Below are 17069 nucleotides of genomic sequence, written 5' to 3' on the forward strand. Positions count from 1 at the left end.
CAGCTGTCTGTAAGGCCTCCACAGACAACCATTTTGTCTTTTTGCATTTCTTTTTCTTGGGGATAGTCTTGATCACTGCCTCCTGTACAATGTCATGACCCTCTGTCCATAGTTCTTCAGGCATTCTGTCTATCAGATCTAATCCCTTGAATCTATTTCTCACTTCCACTGTGTAATTGTAAGGGATGTGATTTAGATCATACCTGAATGGTCTAGTGGTTTTCCCTACTTTCTTCAATTTAAGTCTGAAGTTTGCAATAAGAAATTCATGATCTGATCCAGTCAGCTCCCGGTCTTATTTTTGCTGACTGTATAGAGCATCTCCATCTTTGGCTGCAAAGAATATCAATTTGATTTCAGTATTGACCATCTGGTGATGTCCATCTGTAGAGTCTTCTCTTGTGTTGTTGGAAGAGGGTGTTTGATATTACCAGTGGATTCTCTTGACAAAATTGTGTTAGCCTTTGACCTGCTTCGTTTTGTACTCCAAGGCCAAATTTGCCCATTACTCCAGATGTTTCTTGACTTCCTACTTTTGCATTCCAGTACCCTATAATGAAAAGGACATCTTTTTTTGATGACTATAACTCAGATGACCATTATATCTATTACTGTGGGCAAGAATCCCTTAGAAGAAATGGAGTAGCCATTGTAGTCAACAGAAGAGTCCGAAATGCAGTACTTGGATGCAATCTCAAAAATGACAGAATGATCTCTGTTGGTTTCCAAGGCAAACCATTCAATATCATGGTAATCTAAGTCTATGCCCCAACCAGTAATGCTGAAGAAGCTGAAGTTCAACAGTTCTATCAAGACCTACAACACCTTCTAGAACTAATACCCAAAAAGTTACCTTAAAGGATCCAACTAAAGCAAGCAAGCAATTTGGATTGGAAAAAGTAACTGTGTATTTGTGTTCTCTGAAGCACACGGGCCAAATTCCTTCTAGCATTTACAGGAATGGACCGTTTCTGATTAGTGAAAAAAAAAATTCTGAGATTAGACATATGTTTTGCATATGATCTTATCCTCTGGTTTCACAAAGCAATGCCCTTAGGGATTTCTATCTGGTTTCTGTTGCAGGCGTCTTCCCAGGGTTCAGTGGTTTGGGAGAAGGCCATGGCTAGGGGCAAGCTTTCAAGGAGGTGAGAAGGGCAGGTGGCTAGGAGTCTTCATCTTTCATAATTCATAAGGAATTGGACCCTGTAGGTAGCCCCTTCTATTGTCCTCGGTCCACTTTGAAGCAGGACCTGACATTTTGTTATAGCTTTAAAAAGAAAAACCAACTCCAACTTGTTAGTTTGTAATGAAAATTTTACTGAAGACTGTATGGAGGTTATTACAGCAAACACTACACGTAGAGATGAGTGAAAAAGCTTCTGTCAGATGTCTTTTTCTCTGCTACATTCTTTGACCACCTGGACCCCTTCCCTTCATCAGCATTTCTCTTTCCATTTATGTCCCCACCTCAAATTCTTCCTCATCTCCTTTTTTTTAATAAAGAGAAATTTGTCTGTTGTGGCTTCTCTGCCCATTTTCCACTTAGCAAAGGAGAAAACTTCCTCAAGACCCACTCTCTACACAGAACATGGACCATCATAAACAGCATGCAGTGAGTTTTTCTTCAATAATTTCTCCTGCCATTTTAGTCTGAGCCCATTTTGTATTGCTTTGGCCCCTTGCAGGTTGTGATTCTGGGTTTGGCCATGGTTTGGCCAAGTATCTGGACGAGCTGGGCTTCACTGTATTTGCCGGAGTTCTGGATGAACAGGGGTCTGGAGCAGAGGAATTACGAAGAACCTGCTCCAAGAATCTCTCTGTGCTCCAGCTGAACATCACCAACACGCAGGAGATAAAAGCGGCCTACAGCAAAGTGAAGGAGAAGCTGCAGAACAAAGGTACTGCCTTCAGCTACCTGTGCCCTCGACTGCCCTCCATCCTCCTTGCAAATGACCAGCACTGGTTCTAGCCTCTAATTACCACTTCCCTCTAGTCTCAGATGGCATCTGGAGACACCTGCACTGAGCCCCTACCCCTTGCTGGGACCTCTTGCAGATATGAAGACATTGGGAAGGAGTCAGGCATGGTCCTTCCTCAGAACTTACAGAATTCTCCATCTCATTCCCTCCAACCTCTGCTCAGTCACTCTCCTGTTACTTGCTGCCCCTCCACATGTCTTTCCTCTTACTGATACTAACATGTATTAGACTTGAAGTAGCTTCATAATGGAGAAGGCAATGGCAACCCACTCCAGTGTTCTTGCCTGGAGAATCCCAGGGACTGGGGAGCCTGGTGGGCTGCCATCTCTGGGGTTGCACAGAGTCGGACACGACTGAAGCAACTTAGCAGTAGCAGCAGCAGCTTCATAATGGCTGTCTTTCTTAGCCCCTGCCTTTCTCTTCCTCTCCCTTCACAGCCAGGCTCTTTGGAACCCTGCTGCCCAGTTTTCACTTCTTGACACATCTCCCTAAATGGTCTAGCCACGGGGATCAGTCTGTATTATCTTGAACACCAAGCTCTTAACTTCTCTGCAGTGTTTGAATGTGTTGATTACCCTCCCCTCCTTGGGCTTTGGGGGTCTCCAGCCACATCTTGCCCTCTAAGTTCTCTGATCATTCTTTCTGCTTCTCTTATATGAACCTCCTTCCTCTGCCCACCATGCCAGTCCCCTAAGTGTGAGTGTTACTGAGGGCTCTGTCCCCAGACCCCACTCCAAGTTTCCTGGGCTATCCTGTTTCCCTTCCTACACCAGGAATTTTCACCTGGGAAGTGTCTTAAAATACCTATGTGTGAACCCAGGATGGGCTATGTAATTTAGGGGATGCAGTGCAAAATTGCAACTTTATGTGGGGCCCCTTGTTTACAAAATGTTTACAATGTTAAGGTAATGCCAGTGGAAAATTAAACCAAGCTTGAGATCTTTCTGAAGCACAGGTCACACGTCTGTGATTCCCACACAGCCTGGGGACTTTTCCCTAGCAGATTAAATTGGTATCTACAGACAGTAACTCAGCAGATCTTCGCAGCGAGGCTGGTACTGGTGCTCTCCTTTTGCTGGGAAGGTCCACTATAAAGAAGATCCCATTTGGGGGTCCCAGGTATTAGCATATTTTAAAGCTCCTCCAGCAATGCTAATATTCTGCCAGAGCTGAGAAACACTGCCATTTAATCCAGTAATTTCTGAATCTGCATTAACAACATAGCACTCTTTTCAACATCAGGACCTATAGGCATATACAACTGGTTACCAGATATCCCGCCTCAATTTGTCAAAAACGGACCTCATTATTTTTTCCTCTGCTTCTAGTCTGCAAATCAGTTTCCCCTCCTGCATCCGACGACGGAGGCGCTGGCTCAGACACCGGCTGTGCTTAGTTGCTCAGTCATGTCTGACTCTGTGACCCCATGGACTGTAGCCGGCCAGTCTCCTCTGTCTAGGGGGATTCTCCAGGCAAGAATACTGGAGTGGGTTGCCATGCCCTCCTCCAGGGGATCTTCCCAATCCAGGGATCAAACCCAGGTATCCTGCAGGCGAATTCTTTACTGTCTGAGCCACCAGGGAAGCCCAGGCACTGCCACCTAATCAGTCATTCAAGCCAAACAAGCTGGGTTCACTTAGGCCTGCAGCTTACCCTTGATTTCTGCATCCTGTTGGTCCTGAGTCCTGTCAATTCTATGTCCTAGATCTTTATCATCCCGCCCCTTCCTATTATCCCTGGGGAGCTATGGTTTAACTGGGACCCTCATCTCCCACCAAGCTCTGTTTGTAATTGGATTTCCTTCCCCATTGCTTTCCAGATGGAGAGTGGTCTTTACAATGTGCACATCTTAGAGTATCATCCATCTCCTTTGATAAACTGAGCCTCCATGTCTTGGGCTCCTCCTATGAGCCAGGCATATGCTTTGTCTCACTGAACAGTTCTGTGGTCCTCCATTCACCATCAAACACCTTCACAGGGATTCTAAGACCTTTCAGGAGAATAGCCCTTGCCAAAACCTTCATCTGCAATATCTGCTGTTCCACTCAGTAAATGATGAATGGTTTCCAGGATAGAATGTTCTAGTTCATGACTTTGTACCTTCAGCTTCCTCTTACCCGAACTTCCCTCTTGCCTCCACTTCATTTCTCTAGACTTTTGCCTTTGTCCAACCACGCACTCTACAGGAGATCTAGCTCAAATGTAACAGTAATCCAGGCTACATCATTCACTTCCTCTTCTGGAAATTCACTCTTTACCCCTTGCATACACCCTCATTACTGCATTATTATACAAATATGTCTATCTCCCACTCCTCACCACAGGGTTTCTTAAGAACCAAAACTATGTTTCCATCAGGATTCTTTCAGATACAAGTGACATAACCAATTCAAAACTGCTAAAGCATAGTTCAGTTCAGATGTTAAGAAAGATTCATAGTTCAGTTCAGTCACTCAGTCCTTTCTGACTCCCTGTGACCCCATGAACCGCAGCATGCCAGGCCTCCCTGTCCATCACCAACTCTCAGAGTTTGCCAAACTCATGTCCATTGAGTCAGTGATGCCATCCAACCATCTCATCCTCTGTCGTCCCCTTTTCCTCCTGCCTTCAATCTTTCCCAACATCAGGATCTTTTCAAATGAGTCAGCTCTTTGCGTAAAGGGAATGCATTGTGCTTACATAACTAAAAAGACCCGTTGGTTTCAGGCATGTCTGGATCCAGGCACTCAAGCAATGTCATCAGGATCCAGCCTCTCTTAATTAGCTTCGCTTTCTCCTGTTATGGCTTCACTTGGGGGTTTTCCATGAAGGCCTCAAGGACTTCCTCCTTATGTCCTCTTCACAGCTGATCTACCCAGAAAAAAGAAACGAATATAGTTGTTTTCTAGAAAGGTAATTTTCCTGGCCTTGTCTTTTGCTGTCCCTTTTATTGACTTGATGGTGTCTTGTTAGGAGATATTCAATATACACCATCTAGAGAGGCCCAGCGGGACAGTATTGGCCACAATGAATGATAAAGTAGTACTTCTTGAAATGCTAATAACAGTGCCAGTGTCCTGGGATGAAAGGATCCAATCAGTACGCTTTCCAAGGTGTGAGCATTTGGAAAACACTTTACATGCTGTTTGGGGGCCTGCATTCTGGAGAACAGTCCTTACTGAGGCAGAGTTACCAATATACCAATTCAACACCAATACAGAATTTCCTGTTCTCGTGGTCTCTCTCGACTTCAGCCTCTCAAGTCAAACAGAAAGTGGAGCGGTAGAACAGGTTCATTTAAAATCACAAAGAAGGATGTTTGCTAAAGAACCCTCCAGGCCACGTGGATAAACCAGAAAACCTCAGCTCCTGTAAGAGGGCCAGCAACTGTGCGGTGTCCCTACATAGCAGATTTTAAAATTAGCATGAACATATTGTTCATTATTGCCTGTGTGTTCATTATTGCCTGGTGTCTGTGTACTCAATAGTGTCTGACCCTTTGTAACCCCTATGGACTATCGCCTGGCAGATTCCTTTGTGTGTGGGATTCTCCAGGTGGGAATACTGCAGTGGGTTGCTGCACCCTGCTCCAGGTGAATCTTTCTGACCCAGGGATTGAACCTGTGTCTCCTGTGTCTCTTGCATTGCAGGTGGATTCTTTTAACGTGAGCCATAGGGAATCCCTTTGTTCGTTATTAATATTAATTAAAAAAAAACTATTATGAAGCCCTACGGGTATAATAGGTTTATTGGCCAGATTAGAATTCTATGGCAGGAGTTGGCAAGATGTGGCCCTGCCTTTTTTTTTTTAACTATTTTATTTTGAAAAATAGTAGATTCACTCTTTGCCAAGCCTCCCCCAGTGTTAATATCTTGCATAACTGTAGTACAATATCAAAACCAGGAAATTGGCCCTGGTGTAATCCCCAGAGTTCATTCAGATTTCATCAGCTATACATGCAAGTGCATGTGTGTGTGTGTGTGTGTGCGCTTGCTTGCAATTTCATAATGTGTAGTTTTGTGCAATATCATCCCACTCAAAATACAGAACTGTTTCATCACCACCAGACCCATCACGTTACCTCTGAAGAGCCATATTCTCATCCTTAACTTGCTCTCTATCTCTTTCAGTTCAGTTCAGTTCAGTCGCTCAGTCGTGTCCGACTCTTTGCAACCCCATGAATTGCAGCACGCCAGGCCTCCCTGTCCATCACCAACTCCCGGAGTTCACCCAGACTCACGTCTATCTCTTTAACTTTGTCATTTAAAGAGTATTTTATAAAGATATATAGATTATTATATAAATCTGCCACCTGTTTTTGCATATCCTGTGAGCTCAGGATGGTGTTTATATTTTTAAATGGTTAAAAGAAATCAGAATAAGATTTTTTTGGACACACGAAAGTTATATGGGATACAAATGTCAATGTCCCTATTGTTTTACTGGAACGTAGCCACTCCTGTTCATTTACAGATTGTCTGTGGCTGCTCACACTGTAATGGCAGAGTTCAGTGAGTAGGACTTGAATGTTAAAGCTTTTACTATCCAGCCTTTTACAGGATACGTTTGGCGGTCCATGTCATAGGGCATTCTCAAGCTGCCACCTGTATGTTTGACTGGTCAAAGGTATGCATCAGGCTGAGGCAATTAAAACCATCACTTGGAGGGATTAGCTGAAGGCATCCTCTCCTATCACCAGCCTCCTAATAGCTGTAGAGCCCTTACTGCATGCCAGGCATCCTCTCACTTACCGCTCCCAGTTATTACTGCCTGTAAATGTCAGACCACCAACTCAGCTGTGCAAGAAATGTAACTTGATTTTCTATAAGTCAACTCAATTTCTATCTTGAGCCATGTGGCAAAAACCATGTCAGTCGTTTGGAGCTTTCTCTCATTTCCCCAGGGTGGCATCCTAAATTCCTAGGGACGGGCCATTACATCTTTGATGGCCAGTGCTTCGTGCTGGACTCTGCTGAGACTCTGTCCAGTCCTCATGCAGGTTGGCTGCTACTTGCCTCTTTGAAGTTAGGGCTGGTGTCGACTGCCGTTTCTGTGCCTCTCCGAGCATGGAGGCTCATTCTGCTCCTCTCTATCCCAGGGGTTCTCACACGTGGGCGTGCATCTCACACTTGGGCACGTCATGTCACAATGCTGAGCTTCAACAGTAATTTCTGATCATCAGTGTCTGAGCCAGCAGGTCTGAGATGGGGCTCCAGTATTTGCATGTCTAACAAGTTCCCAATTACTGCTGCTGGTCTGGACCACACCTTGAGAACCATTGGTCTGAACCCTGCAGTGGCTCAGGGAACTCAGAGAATCTGCTTCAGGTCTATCTAGCTGAACATGCCCCAGCTCCTGTCGCCTCTGTTCCTCCCAGGTGACTCACTTGTGCTCCACACCCTCCTCCCCACAAAGCACGTGGAGCTTCTGTGTTACCACTCTTCTGCCATTTAGGGCAATGACTCCGAAGCTTGGTTATACACTGGAATCATCTATGTAGGGAATTTAAAAAATGGCTAATGCCAAGATCCTCTTTTTTTACTACCCCACAGTTGCTGCTCTAATTGGCTGCGGTATGACCTGGGTGTCAGGGTTTTAAAAAGCTCCCCAGATGATTTTAATGTGCAGTCAAGGCTGAAAAATCACCAGTTGTGGACAGTGGTTCTCCAAGTGAGGTCCAGGCCTGTAGTGTCAGCATCACCTGGGAACTTGCTAGAGATGCACATTGTCAGGCCTCACACCCCAGACATCCCCAATCAGTTTCTCTGGAGCTGGATCCTAGGCACCTGTGAGTGAACAAGCTCTCCTTGTGATTCCGGTCAGTCAGGGGATCAGGCTGGCTGGGGAAGGGAGCAGAGCTCAAGGACTCTGCAGTCTTCTTAGCTCTTGGCATTTCTGCTCTGGTTTTCCTGTTTCCTTGTACTAGGGGAACTTTTCCAGTCAAAGGGAAGACAGAATCTTATTTTGTTGCACTGCATGTAAGACACGTTGTCTTAAATCTGCATGTCCTAGAGACATCATTCTGTCTCCACATACTCCTTTGAGGGAGAAACACGAGGCAGATTTGGAATAAACTTTGAGGCAAAAGAATATACCTCCATAAAACCATTTCTTAATCTTTCAAAAGTATTCAAGGAGAGTAAGGTTTTTTCCTTTTCAAGACTTTTTTTTTTTTTTTAAATGTGGGCCATATTTAAACTCTTAATTGAATTTGATACAGTATTGCTTCTGTTTTATGTTTTGGCTTGGGCCATGAGGCATGTGGGATCTTAGTTCCCTAAGAAAGGATTGAACCCACACCCACCTTGCATTGGAAGGTGAGGTCTCAACCACTGGGCCTCCAGGGAAGTCCCAAGACAAAGGTGTGAGAGTTGAAGTGATCTCTTGCCCAGATCTCAAGTCTCAAATGGGTCCTTTTGACTTAGAAGCTTGAAGGATTAAAAATCATCCCACTCTCTTGGTATTGCCCGATCTCAGAGTTGTTCCTTTCTGTCCTCAGGACTGTGGGCTGTGATCAACAACGCTGGAGTCCTTGGCTTACCAACCGATGGGGAACTCATTCCCATGACCGAATACAAACGATGCATGGCCGTGAACTTCTTCGGGGCTGTGGAAGTCACGAAGGTGTTTCTGCCTCTTCTTAGAAAATCCAAGGGGAGGCTGGTGAATATCAGCAGCATGGCAGGTGAGCTTGCCTTTCCCCCACAAGGTTGTGGGTGCCAGTCCTGCAAGATGCAGCTCGTAGCATTCTTTGTGGGCTGAACAAGAAAACAAGACTCTCATGGAGGGCTGGGTGAAGATTAGTCAAATCCTGTGTTTGCCTTTGATCTTAGTACAAAAGCTTTCTTGTACTGACTCTTACCTATCTTCTAACTCATCTGTTCATTATTGGGGATTTAGGGTTCTCACATATCCTCACAGCATGACTGCTAATGCACAAGCTTCCTAGATTTGGCCAGGAATCCCTGCATACAGTTCACATCAGCGTGACAGAGGACCTGTGTTTTCCAGCCTCCCAGCGTCTGCACCCTCTGTCCTTCCTTGGACAATGAGTAGGCACATGTCTTCACTCTTCTGGCACTGTCAGTGATCCGTATCTCTGTTGGCTAACAACTAGCATTTTCCATAACATTATTCTCACTGTTTTGCAATCTCAAGATAGTTGGGACAGGGTGTGACATTTGATGGCTCATCTCTCTCCATTTCAAAGGGCAGATAGCTAACAAGTCAAGGGTTTAACATCTCCCTTCCATAAAAAATTGCTCATGCAGGTGATGTCAAATTCTTTCTCCTAGAATAGATATTTCCAAACTGGGGTTCTTGATACCAAAACCAGACAAAGACAACACAAAAAAAGAAAACTACAGGCCAATATCACTTATGAACATAGATGCAAAAATCTTAAACAAAATTTTAGCAAACAGATTTCAGCAACACATCAAAAAGCTCATTCCCCATGATCAAGTTGGGTTTATCCCAGGGATGCAAAGATTCCTCAATATATGCAAATCAATCAATGTGATACACCATATTAACAAATTGAAAGATAAAAACCATGTGATAATCTCAATAGATGCAGAAAAAGACTTTGACAAAATTTAGCACCGATTTGTGATTAAAATTCTTCAAAACATGGGCATAGTAGGAACTTACCTCAGCATAGTAAAGGCCATATATGATAAACCTACAAACTGGGGTTCCTCAGAACCTTAGTAGGCTTTGAGTGGTGTCCAGGGGGTTGTTGGGGGAAGTCACTGTGTGGGTAAGTGGGAAGCCTAGAGGATGGGCTCTAAACTCCAGGATCCTGTCTTTGCGTAGAGGAATGCCAATCTTCACTGTTGGCTCAGTTGGCTCTGAGTAAGATTTTTTTTTTAAATAAAAGTCCATCTATTTGTTCATCTGATTTGGGTTTCTTTACGTTTCAAGGGGGAAGGTTTTTTGTTTTTTTGTATTTTTTAGATAATTAATATTGTCCCTGATATTTTCTTCCCTGGCTCTAACTTAGCAACTTCCTTGAATTTTACAGCTATTTGAGTGTGTTGCTAACATTGCTACTTTCCCTGGTGGCTCAGACAGTAAAGAATCTGCCTGCAATGCAGGAGACCCAGGCACAATCCCTGGGTCAGGAAGATCCCCAGGAGAAGGGAATGGCAACCCGCTCCAGTATTCTTGCCTGGAGAATTCCATGGACAGAGGAGCCTGGCAGGCTACAGTCCATGGGGTCGCAGAGTTGGACACGACTGAGTAACTAACACTTTCAACATTAACACTGCTGGTTGCAAGGAAGGAAGGAAAGAAGGAAGGAAAAGAGGGAGGGAGGAGGGGAAAGGATGGAGAGAGAGAGGTCTAAGTTGGTTAAGAGCAACGAGTGTTGTATTTTAACTTTTATGAGAACCCCAAAATATTTCCAATTTTTTTGCTAAAGCAAACCAATCCTGAGAAAACACATTGGCAGTACTTCACCCTTATCTTTCTTCTGAATTTAGCCTTTACATTTTTGACCTCTGCAAAAACTTCAATTTTCTCAGTCTGGTACTTCTAGAAGTCTCACATGCTCCTTTGCCTCATTCATTCAACAAATATTTACTGAAATGACCTGTCATTGCCTTTTGCCTGACACAGTGACAAGGAAGTTTTTCTCTTCCTCTGTTCTCAACTTTGAGCTGCTCATTCGTTCATAAGATTTTATTTTACATTTCACTAATATGCACATTATCTGTTATGGGCCCAGTGTCTGGCAGGAAGTAAAAGCTCAATTAATAAATGGAAAAATGCAAGGGTGCAAAGGAATGGAAACATGGATGAATGAATAGACAAGTGATGAATTTATACTACGAGGATGTCCATTCATACATCTTCAACTTGGCCTCTAAAACTTTTCTAAGCCTTAAAAAAAAAAAAAAAAAAAAGGCCATGCCACATGGCATGTAGGGTCTTAGTTCCCTGGCCAGAGATCAAACCTGCACACCCTGCATTGGAGGCACAGAGTCGTAACCTCTAGACCACCAGGGAAGTCCTTAAGCCAAGACTTTGAACTGACTTGTCACATGTTTGGGTTTCCCTGGTGGCTCAGGCAGTAAAGAATATGTCTGCAATGCAGGAGACCCTGGTTTGACTCTTGGATTGGAAAGATCCCCTGGAGAAGGGAATAGCAACCCACTCCAGTATTCTTGCCTGGAGAATTCCATGGGACAGAGGAGACTGGTGGGATACAGTCCTTGGGGTCGCAAAGAGTCGGACATGACTGAGCAACTAACAATTTCACTTACCACATGTTTCCATTAGAGGAAAATTTTTGAGTATTAAATCACACATCTCACTCCTATTCTCACCACTAGACATGCAAAACCTTTACACCTAGCCTTAATTATTTCCATTCCATTATTTTACCATCATCATCAAGTCAACATGTTTGAAGCTAAACTTGCTACTAGCAACTCAAAAGTTTGCTCTCTTAACTTCTTTCTGTTCATCTCCTGGTCTTCAGGTTTCAGAGCTTTGAGCTTTCTTTGGTTTGTTTATCCCTGTGCCTTTCTTTCCTTTGCTCTTAGCCAGTCACTCACCGGAGCCTCTCACTCCATCCACGAGGATGCGTGGAGTCTTCCTTCATCACACCCAGCTCCAAATCCTTATGTTTCAGGGAAAATCCAGCAGTGGGTTCATTTACAGGACTCAGAAGTCACCCAGGGTATTTTATAAAGTTGTTAGAACAATAGCACGAAATCAGGGCAGACAGGAAGCATATGTCCTTGACAGCGCAGGCATTTGTAAGAAGACAGGAGCCAAAGATCTTAAACCATACATACAGTTTACCTTATCGATGAGGAGCAGAGGAATTCAGCAGAATTCCTTGCACTTTGCTGATGAGTGTTTTGCAGAACAATGGAAGAGATTTTAAGCAAGGAGAAAAGAGGCTAGACTGTAACACAAGAATCAGAAAAGTCACAGGATGTGTAAAAGACACTATATAGCCTACTACTAATCCACAGAAATTAACATCCAAGATGATGACAGCTTGACGATGAGTCTCTTGGCAAAGCTAATGCAATAGTAATTTTGGAAAATGTACTTATATGGAAGTACATGCTGGTCTTTTTCTCATTTTGAAGATGGAGGTATGAAGAGAGAGAGAGAGAGCCAGTCACTAATAAGTGTTCTCCAAAGTTCTCCCGGGAGCTCCTGGCTGCCCTGACCCTTCAGGTTGTCTTGAGCTTGGCACCTTGGCCACCCTCTGCATGACAAGAATATCATGTAGATTTATCATGGAAGTTTGCATCAGCCAGGAGGAGCTAAGCTGGAACTGATAACTCTGTTCCATTTATTCAAAGCTGCATAGCAAGTAACCCCAAAGACAGTGTCTCACGATACTGTGAATAGACAACTGGTCTGGTAGAGAATAATGATCTCTCAGATATATCCATGCCATGATTCCCTGAACCTGAATTATGTAACCTTACCTGGCAAAAGGGACTTTGTAGGTATGATTGAGTTAAGGATCTGAAAGGCAGAGATCATCCTGAGTTATCTAGGTGGGTCTGATGTGGTTACAAGAATCCTTATAAGAGGGAGGCAAGAGGGTCAGAGTCAAAGAGTGGTTGGAAGATGGACAGTTGTGACCAATAGAACTGATGTTAAAGTACTTAGAGTGGTGCGTGGCATATAGTAGACATCTAACAGATGTTAATAATTATTAGGAAGCATCCATTAGGCATTATGGAGAAGGAAATGGCAACCTACTCCAGCATTCTTGCCTGGAAAATGCCATGGACAGAGGAACTTGGCAGGCTGTAGTCCATGGGGTCAGAGTCAGACATGACTTAGCAATTACACAAACAGCTATTGGGTTTTAGACATTTTGGGGATGCCATCAGATATATGATCCCAACAACCCCGCAAAGCATTAGTATCCTCCTTTTGCAGTTGTGAAAATCAAGTTTCATAACAGTTATATAACCAGCCCTGCAGCTAGAACTGGAATTGAACTTTGGCCCCATGTTCTGATGCACCAAGTCACTGCCTCTCCCACTGATTCAGGTGGGATCTTGTGTTAACATCATGTCAGAGACTTTTCCCAAAGGATCACCTCTACCATGTTCCTCTGCCTATTAATCTGCAAGCTTTAGCCTCGCCCCCATATCCAGGTGTAAAGACAGTCAGTAGACAGGAAGTTCCAGGATTGGGGCAGGGCAGAAACATTGCTTCTTTAAAGACTTCTCCAGGAGATGCACACAAGAGTCGATCGCATTACGAATACACCCTTCCCTCCTACATCTCCTCCTCTCCAAAGAAAGCAACAAGAAACAGAAAGTACAAGTGAGGCAGCATGTAGCTATATAGATAGAATCAGGTTTCAAAAAGGAGAGAAAGCCAGGAAGCTGAGTGGGGATAAACTGCATAGGTTTTGATCCTGTCTTTCCTGCTGACAGTGGAGTGACCCAGGACAAAGTCCTGAATCTGAGCTGCAGCTAGTGCATTTTACAAAGGGGATAAAAATGATTGTTCCTTCTTAGGGCCATGGTGAGATGGAATGAAATGACATGGATTTAAGCATCAGCCTTGAACCTGGCGTGTAGTAGAGTAAGAGACTCAAAGGCCGTCCACCATGAAGAGGCTGGCTCTGTGTGCCCCTGTGGCTTTTCATCTTGCCCACTGCTGGCATCAGCACGCCTGACTGTGACACTACCTGGCATTTCATTCTGCCGCTTCCTATCACACACGATAGCTCCTGGGCGGATAAGCCCAGTAGGTCACGACTTCCAGATTTGACCACAACCTACCCGGGAGGACATTTACCCCTGCCCTGTAAGCAAGTTCGTTTCTCATCCCTCCCACAGAATAGGATAGCTCTTTAACCTAAATCTCGGCAAGGCAGTTTGATAAATATTTAACCATGGATTGAAGGAAGGGAGAGATGACTGATTGATGGGACAAAGGGCAGGTGAAAAATCTTTATGATTGAGAGGCCTGAAAGTCTTTTCTGGCCAGCTGTCCTCTTAAGAAATTGCAAAGCAAATACCTGTGTTATGTTGCAAGCTGTACTTGAGTGAGAACAGCTAAAAGCAAACCTTATCAAAACGACTCAGGCCTCAGGGATTTTGAGCCGGTTGTGCTCTGAACTGTGCTCTTGTATTACTAGCTGGGCGATCTGAGGGCAGGCCACCCCACTTGTCTATGGGTCCCTTTCATCTCCTGTCATGACAGGGTGGCACAGCACCTGAGTCGAAGGCAGCATTTCCAGCCTCCACATTATTGATAATGTGGGGAGGCTAATTCTTTCTGTGGGGGGCTGTCTGATGCACCGCAGGATGTTTAGCAACATGTGTTCTTGGTTCACTAGATGTAAGTAGTAGCCACCCACAGCGCTGAGAAACCCTCAGATATTACCACGTGGCCACTGGGGGTGGGGGTGGGGTGCAGAAGCACCCCCAGTTGAGAACTTCTGGTCTCAACCATAGAGCTAAATGCACTGTGGGTTCTGAGCACTTAGCACAGTTGCAGAAGGCACTCTAGTAACAGGGATCTCTCTACTGAGAGATAGTGATGATTGCCCAAGTCGACTAAAAAGATGCACACCTTGAGAGGTGCGAGTTGAGCTTTATTGCCAGCAAAATGAGGACTGCAGCCCGGAAGGCAGCAGCTCGGATAGTTCTTAGAGACTGCTCCAAAAGAGGTAGTAGGGGAAGGCCAATATATAAGATTTTGGTGAAGGGGGGAGTTCAATACCATTAAGCATTCATTTACAAAAAGGTTTCTGCTAGTTGAGAGGATCTGATGTCACCATGAAGGGATTTATTGCTTTTCTAGATATGAGGAGATGCAAAGGTTGAGGTTATAAAATCTGTTCCTAAAACATCTATCTAAAGACCCATGCCATCAGGGCACAGAGTGCCTTACTCCACCCTGAACTCCCTCAGCGGGTGTTAAAGGTCAACGGTTGCAACAGTGCAGGGTTCAGTCTCCATTGAGGCAGATGGTGAATGCCCTTGTTCTTCAGTCGTTCGCAGCGATCTTGGCAAGTGCCGATTTGTAGTTGACACCCATCACATCAAGCTGTTTAAAAATGTGTGAAAAACTTTGCACCAGGGTCCTTGGCCTCACAGAGAGTCTTACAAGTCTACAAATTACAGGCAGATCCAACCTTGAGTTCAATTTGACTTAGTCCATGTGGTGGTTTGGTCACTAAGTCATGTCCAACTCTTGTGACCCCAGGGACTGTAACCCGCCAAGCAACTCTGTCCATGGGGCTTCCCAGGTGAGGATACTGAAGTGGGTTGCCATTTCCTTCTCCAGCAGATCTTCCAACCCAGGAATTGAACCCCATGTCTCCTGTCCTGCAGGCAGATTCTTTACTGACTGAGCCACCAGGGAAGCCCTAGTCGGTAGAAATTGACTATGGGATCATGCCTGGATTTTTTTCCCCCCCTTGTTGAACTAGCTGCCTTAAGGGAACCATCTGGCAAATCATTCAGCCAGTCTCAGTTGCTCAGTAATGTGAGAAGAAGCCAAAGATGAGATCTACTTCCTCAAAACTAGCCAGAGCAAGCACAGGACAATGGGGGAGAGGGGAGAGCAAGATGGAGTGAACATCTTCGTGCTGAGTTTAATTAGATACTTACATACTTCAAGTCATTCATTTCTAACATCTACAGGATGCACAGACTAATTCCTTTTAGATCAAGAACACTCTAGCCCAGAATCATCCATCTACAGGATGCAGAGACTAATTCCTTTTGGATCAAGAACACTCTAGCCCAGAATCATCCAGCTGGTAAGCAGTGGAGTCAGGGTTGGTACCCAGGTCTGTTTTTTGACTCCAAATTCTGTGTTCCTCTCACTCTTCCAGACTACCAAACAAGGATACCAGGCAAAAATGGGGGGCAAAATAACCCCCAAAACAAACAGAAAAACCACAGACCCTAACTCCAGTGTGTTTAAGCAATGATGAGGAAGTGTCAGCAGTTTAGGGCTGTCGCCTACGTCAGTGCTTCTCAAACGCTGTGTACGGTGATCGCCTAGTTGGTGTTGTTCAGTCACTCAGTCGTGTCTGGCTCTCTGTGACCCCATGGACTGCAGCACGCCAGGCTCCCCTCTCCTTCACTATTTCCACGAGTTTGCTCAAACTCATGTCCATTGAGTCGGTGATGCCATCCAACCATCTCATCCTCTGTTGCCCTCTTCTCCTTTTGCTTTTAATTTTCCTCAGCATCAGGGTCTTTCCCAATGAGTCTGCTCTTTGCATCGGGCGGCCCTGTTAAAATGAAGGATTTGACCGAATTGGTCTGAGAGGGCCTAAGAGTCTGTATTTCGTAACTAGTTCCTAAGTGAATGCTACTGGTCCCTGGACAATTTTTTTAAACTTTGGATGCATTAATATCAGCAAGAGGGCTACTTAAAAACAATGACAGGAAGCCAAAACTTAAATGAGGTAATATTTCACACCCACTAGGGTGATGTCATGAAAAATCAGAAAACAACACTTGATCTGCCAGGATATGGAGGAAGTGGAATGCTCCTGAATTGCTGGTGGGAATGTAACATGGTGCACCCTCTGTGGAAAACATTTGGCAGTTCCTCAATAAATTAAATTGGAGAAGGAAATGGCAACCCATTCCAGTGTTCTTACCTGGAGAATCCCAGAGACTGGGGAGCCTGGTGGGCTGCCGTCTATGGGGTCGTACAGTCATGCTTCACACAACTGAAGCAACTTAGCAGCAGCAGCAATAAATTAAACATAGAGTTACAGTATGACTCAGCAATTTTACTCCTAAGTGCATACTTGAGAGAACAGAAAACAGGTGTTCAAACAAAAACTTGTACACAGGTCTTCATAGCATCATTATTTACAATAGCTAGAGATGGAAACAATCCAAATGTCCATCAACTGATGAACGTAACGTGATCTGTCCACACAATGGAATATTATTAATCCACAAAAAGGAGCAAAGCGCTGATCCACTGAAGGGTGAACCTTGAGAAGATTGTGCTAAGTGACAGAGGCCAGCTGCAAAAGGCCACATCTTGGGATAGTCCTATTCATGTGGAATGTCCAACACAGGCAGTCCCATAGAGACAGAAAGCAGGTTAGTGGTTCTCAGGGCCTGGAGGGAAAA

At 44.5% G+C, this 17069-nt stretch overlaps 1 protein-coding gene across 1 annotated transcript in view; it reads left to right on the forward strand.

Annotated features, from left to right (window-relative positions):
* HSD17B2 (hydroxysteroid 17-beta dehydrogenase 2) overlaps window positions 1-17069 on the forward strand; it is a 93471-nt gene that overhangs the window by 62462 nt on the left and 13940 nt on the right. The window contains 2 exon segments of the mRNA NM_001075726.1: window positions 1686-1898; window positions 8459-8644. Of these exon segments, the coding sequence (NP_001069194.1) occupies window positions 1686-1898; window positions 8459-8644 (399 nt within the window).

The sequence above is a fragment of the Bos taurus genome, chromosome 18 (assembly GCF_002263795.3).
Source record: "Bos taurus isolate L1 Dominette 01449 registration number 42190680 breed Hereford chromosome 18, ARS-UCD2.0, whole genome shotgun sequence".
NCBI lineage: Eukaryota > Metazoa > Chordata > Mammalia > Artiodactyla > Bovidae > Bos > Bos taurus.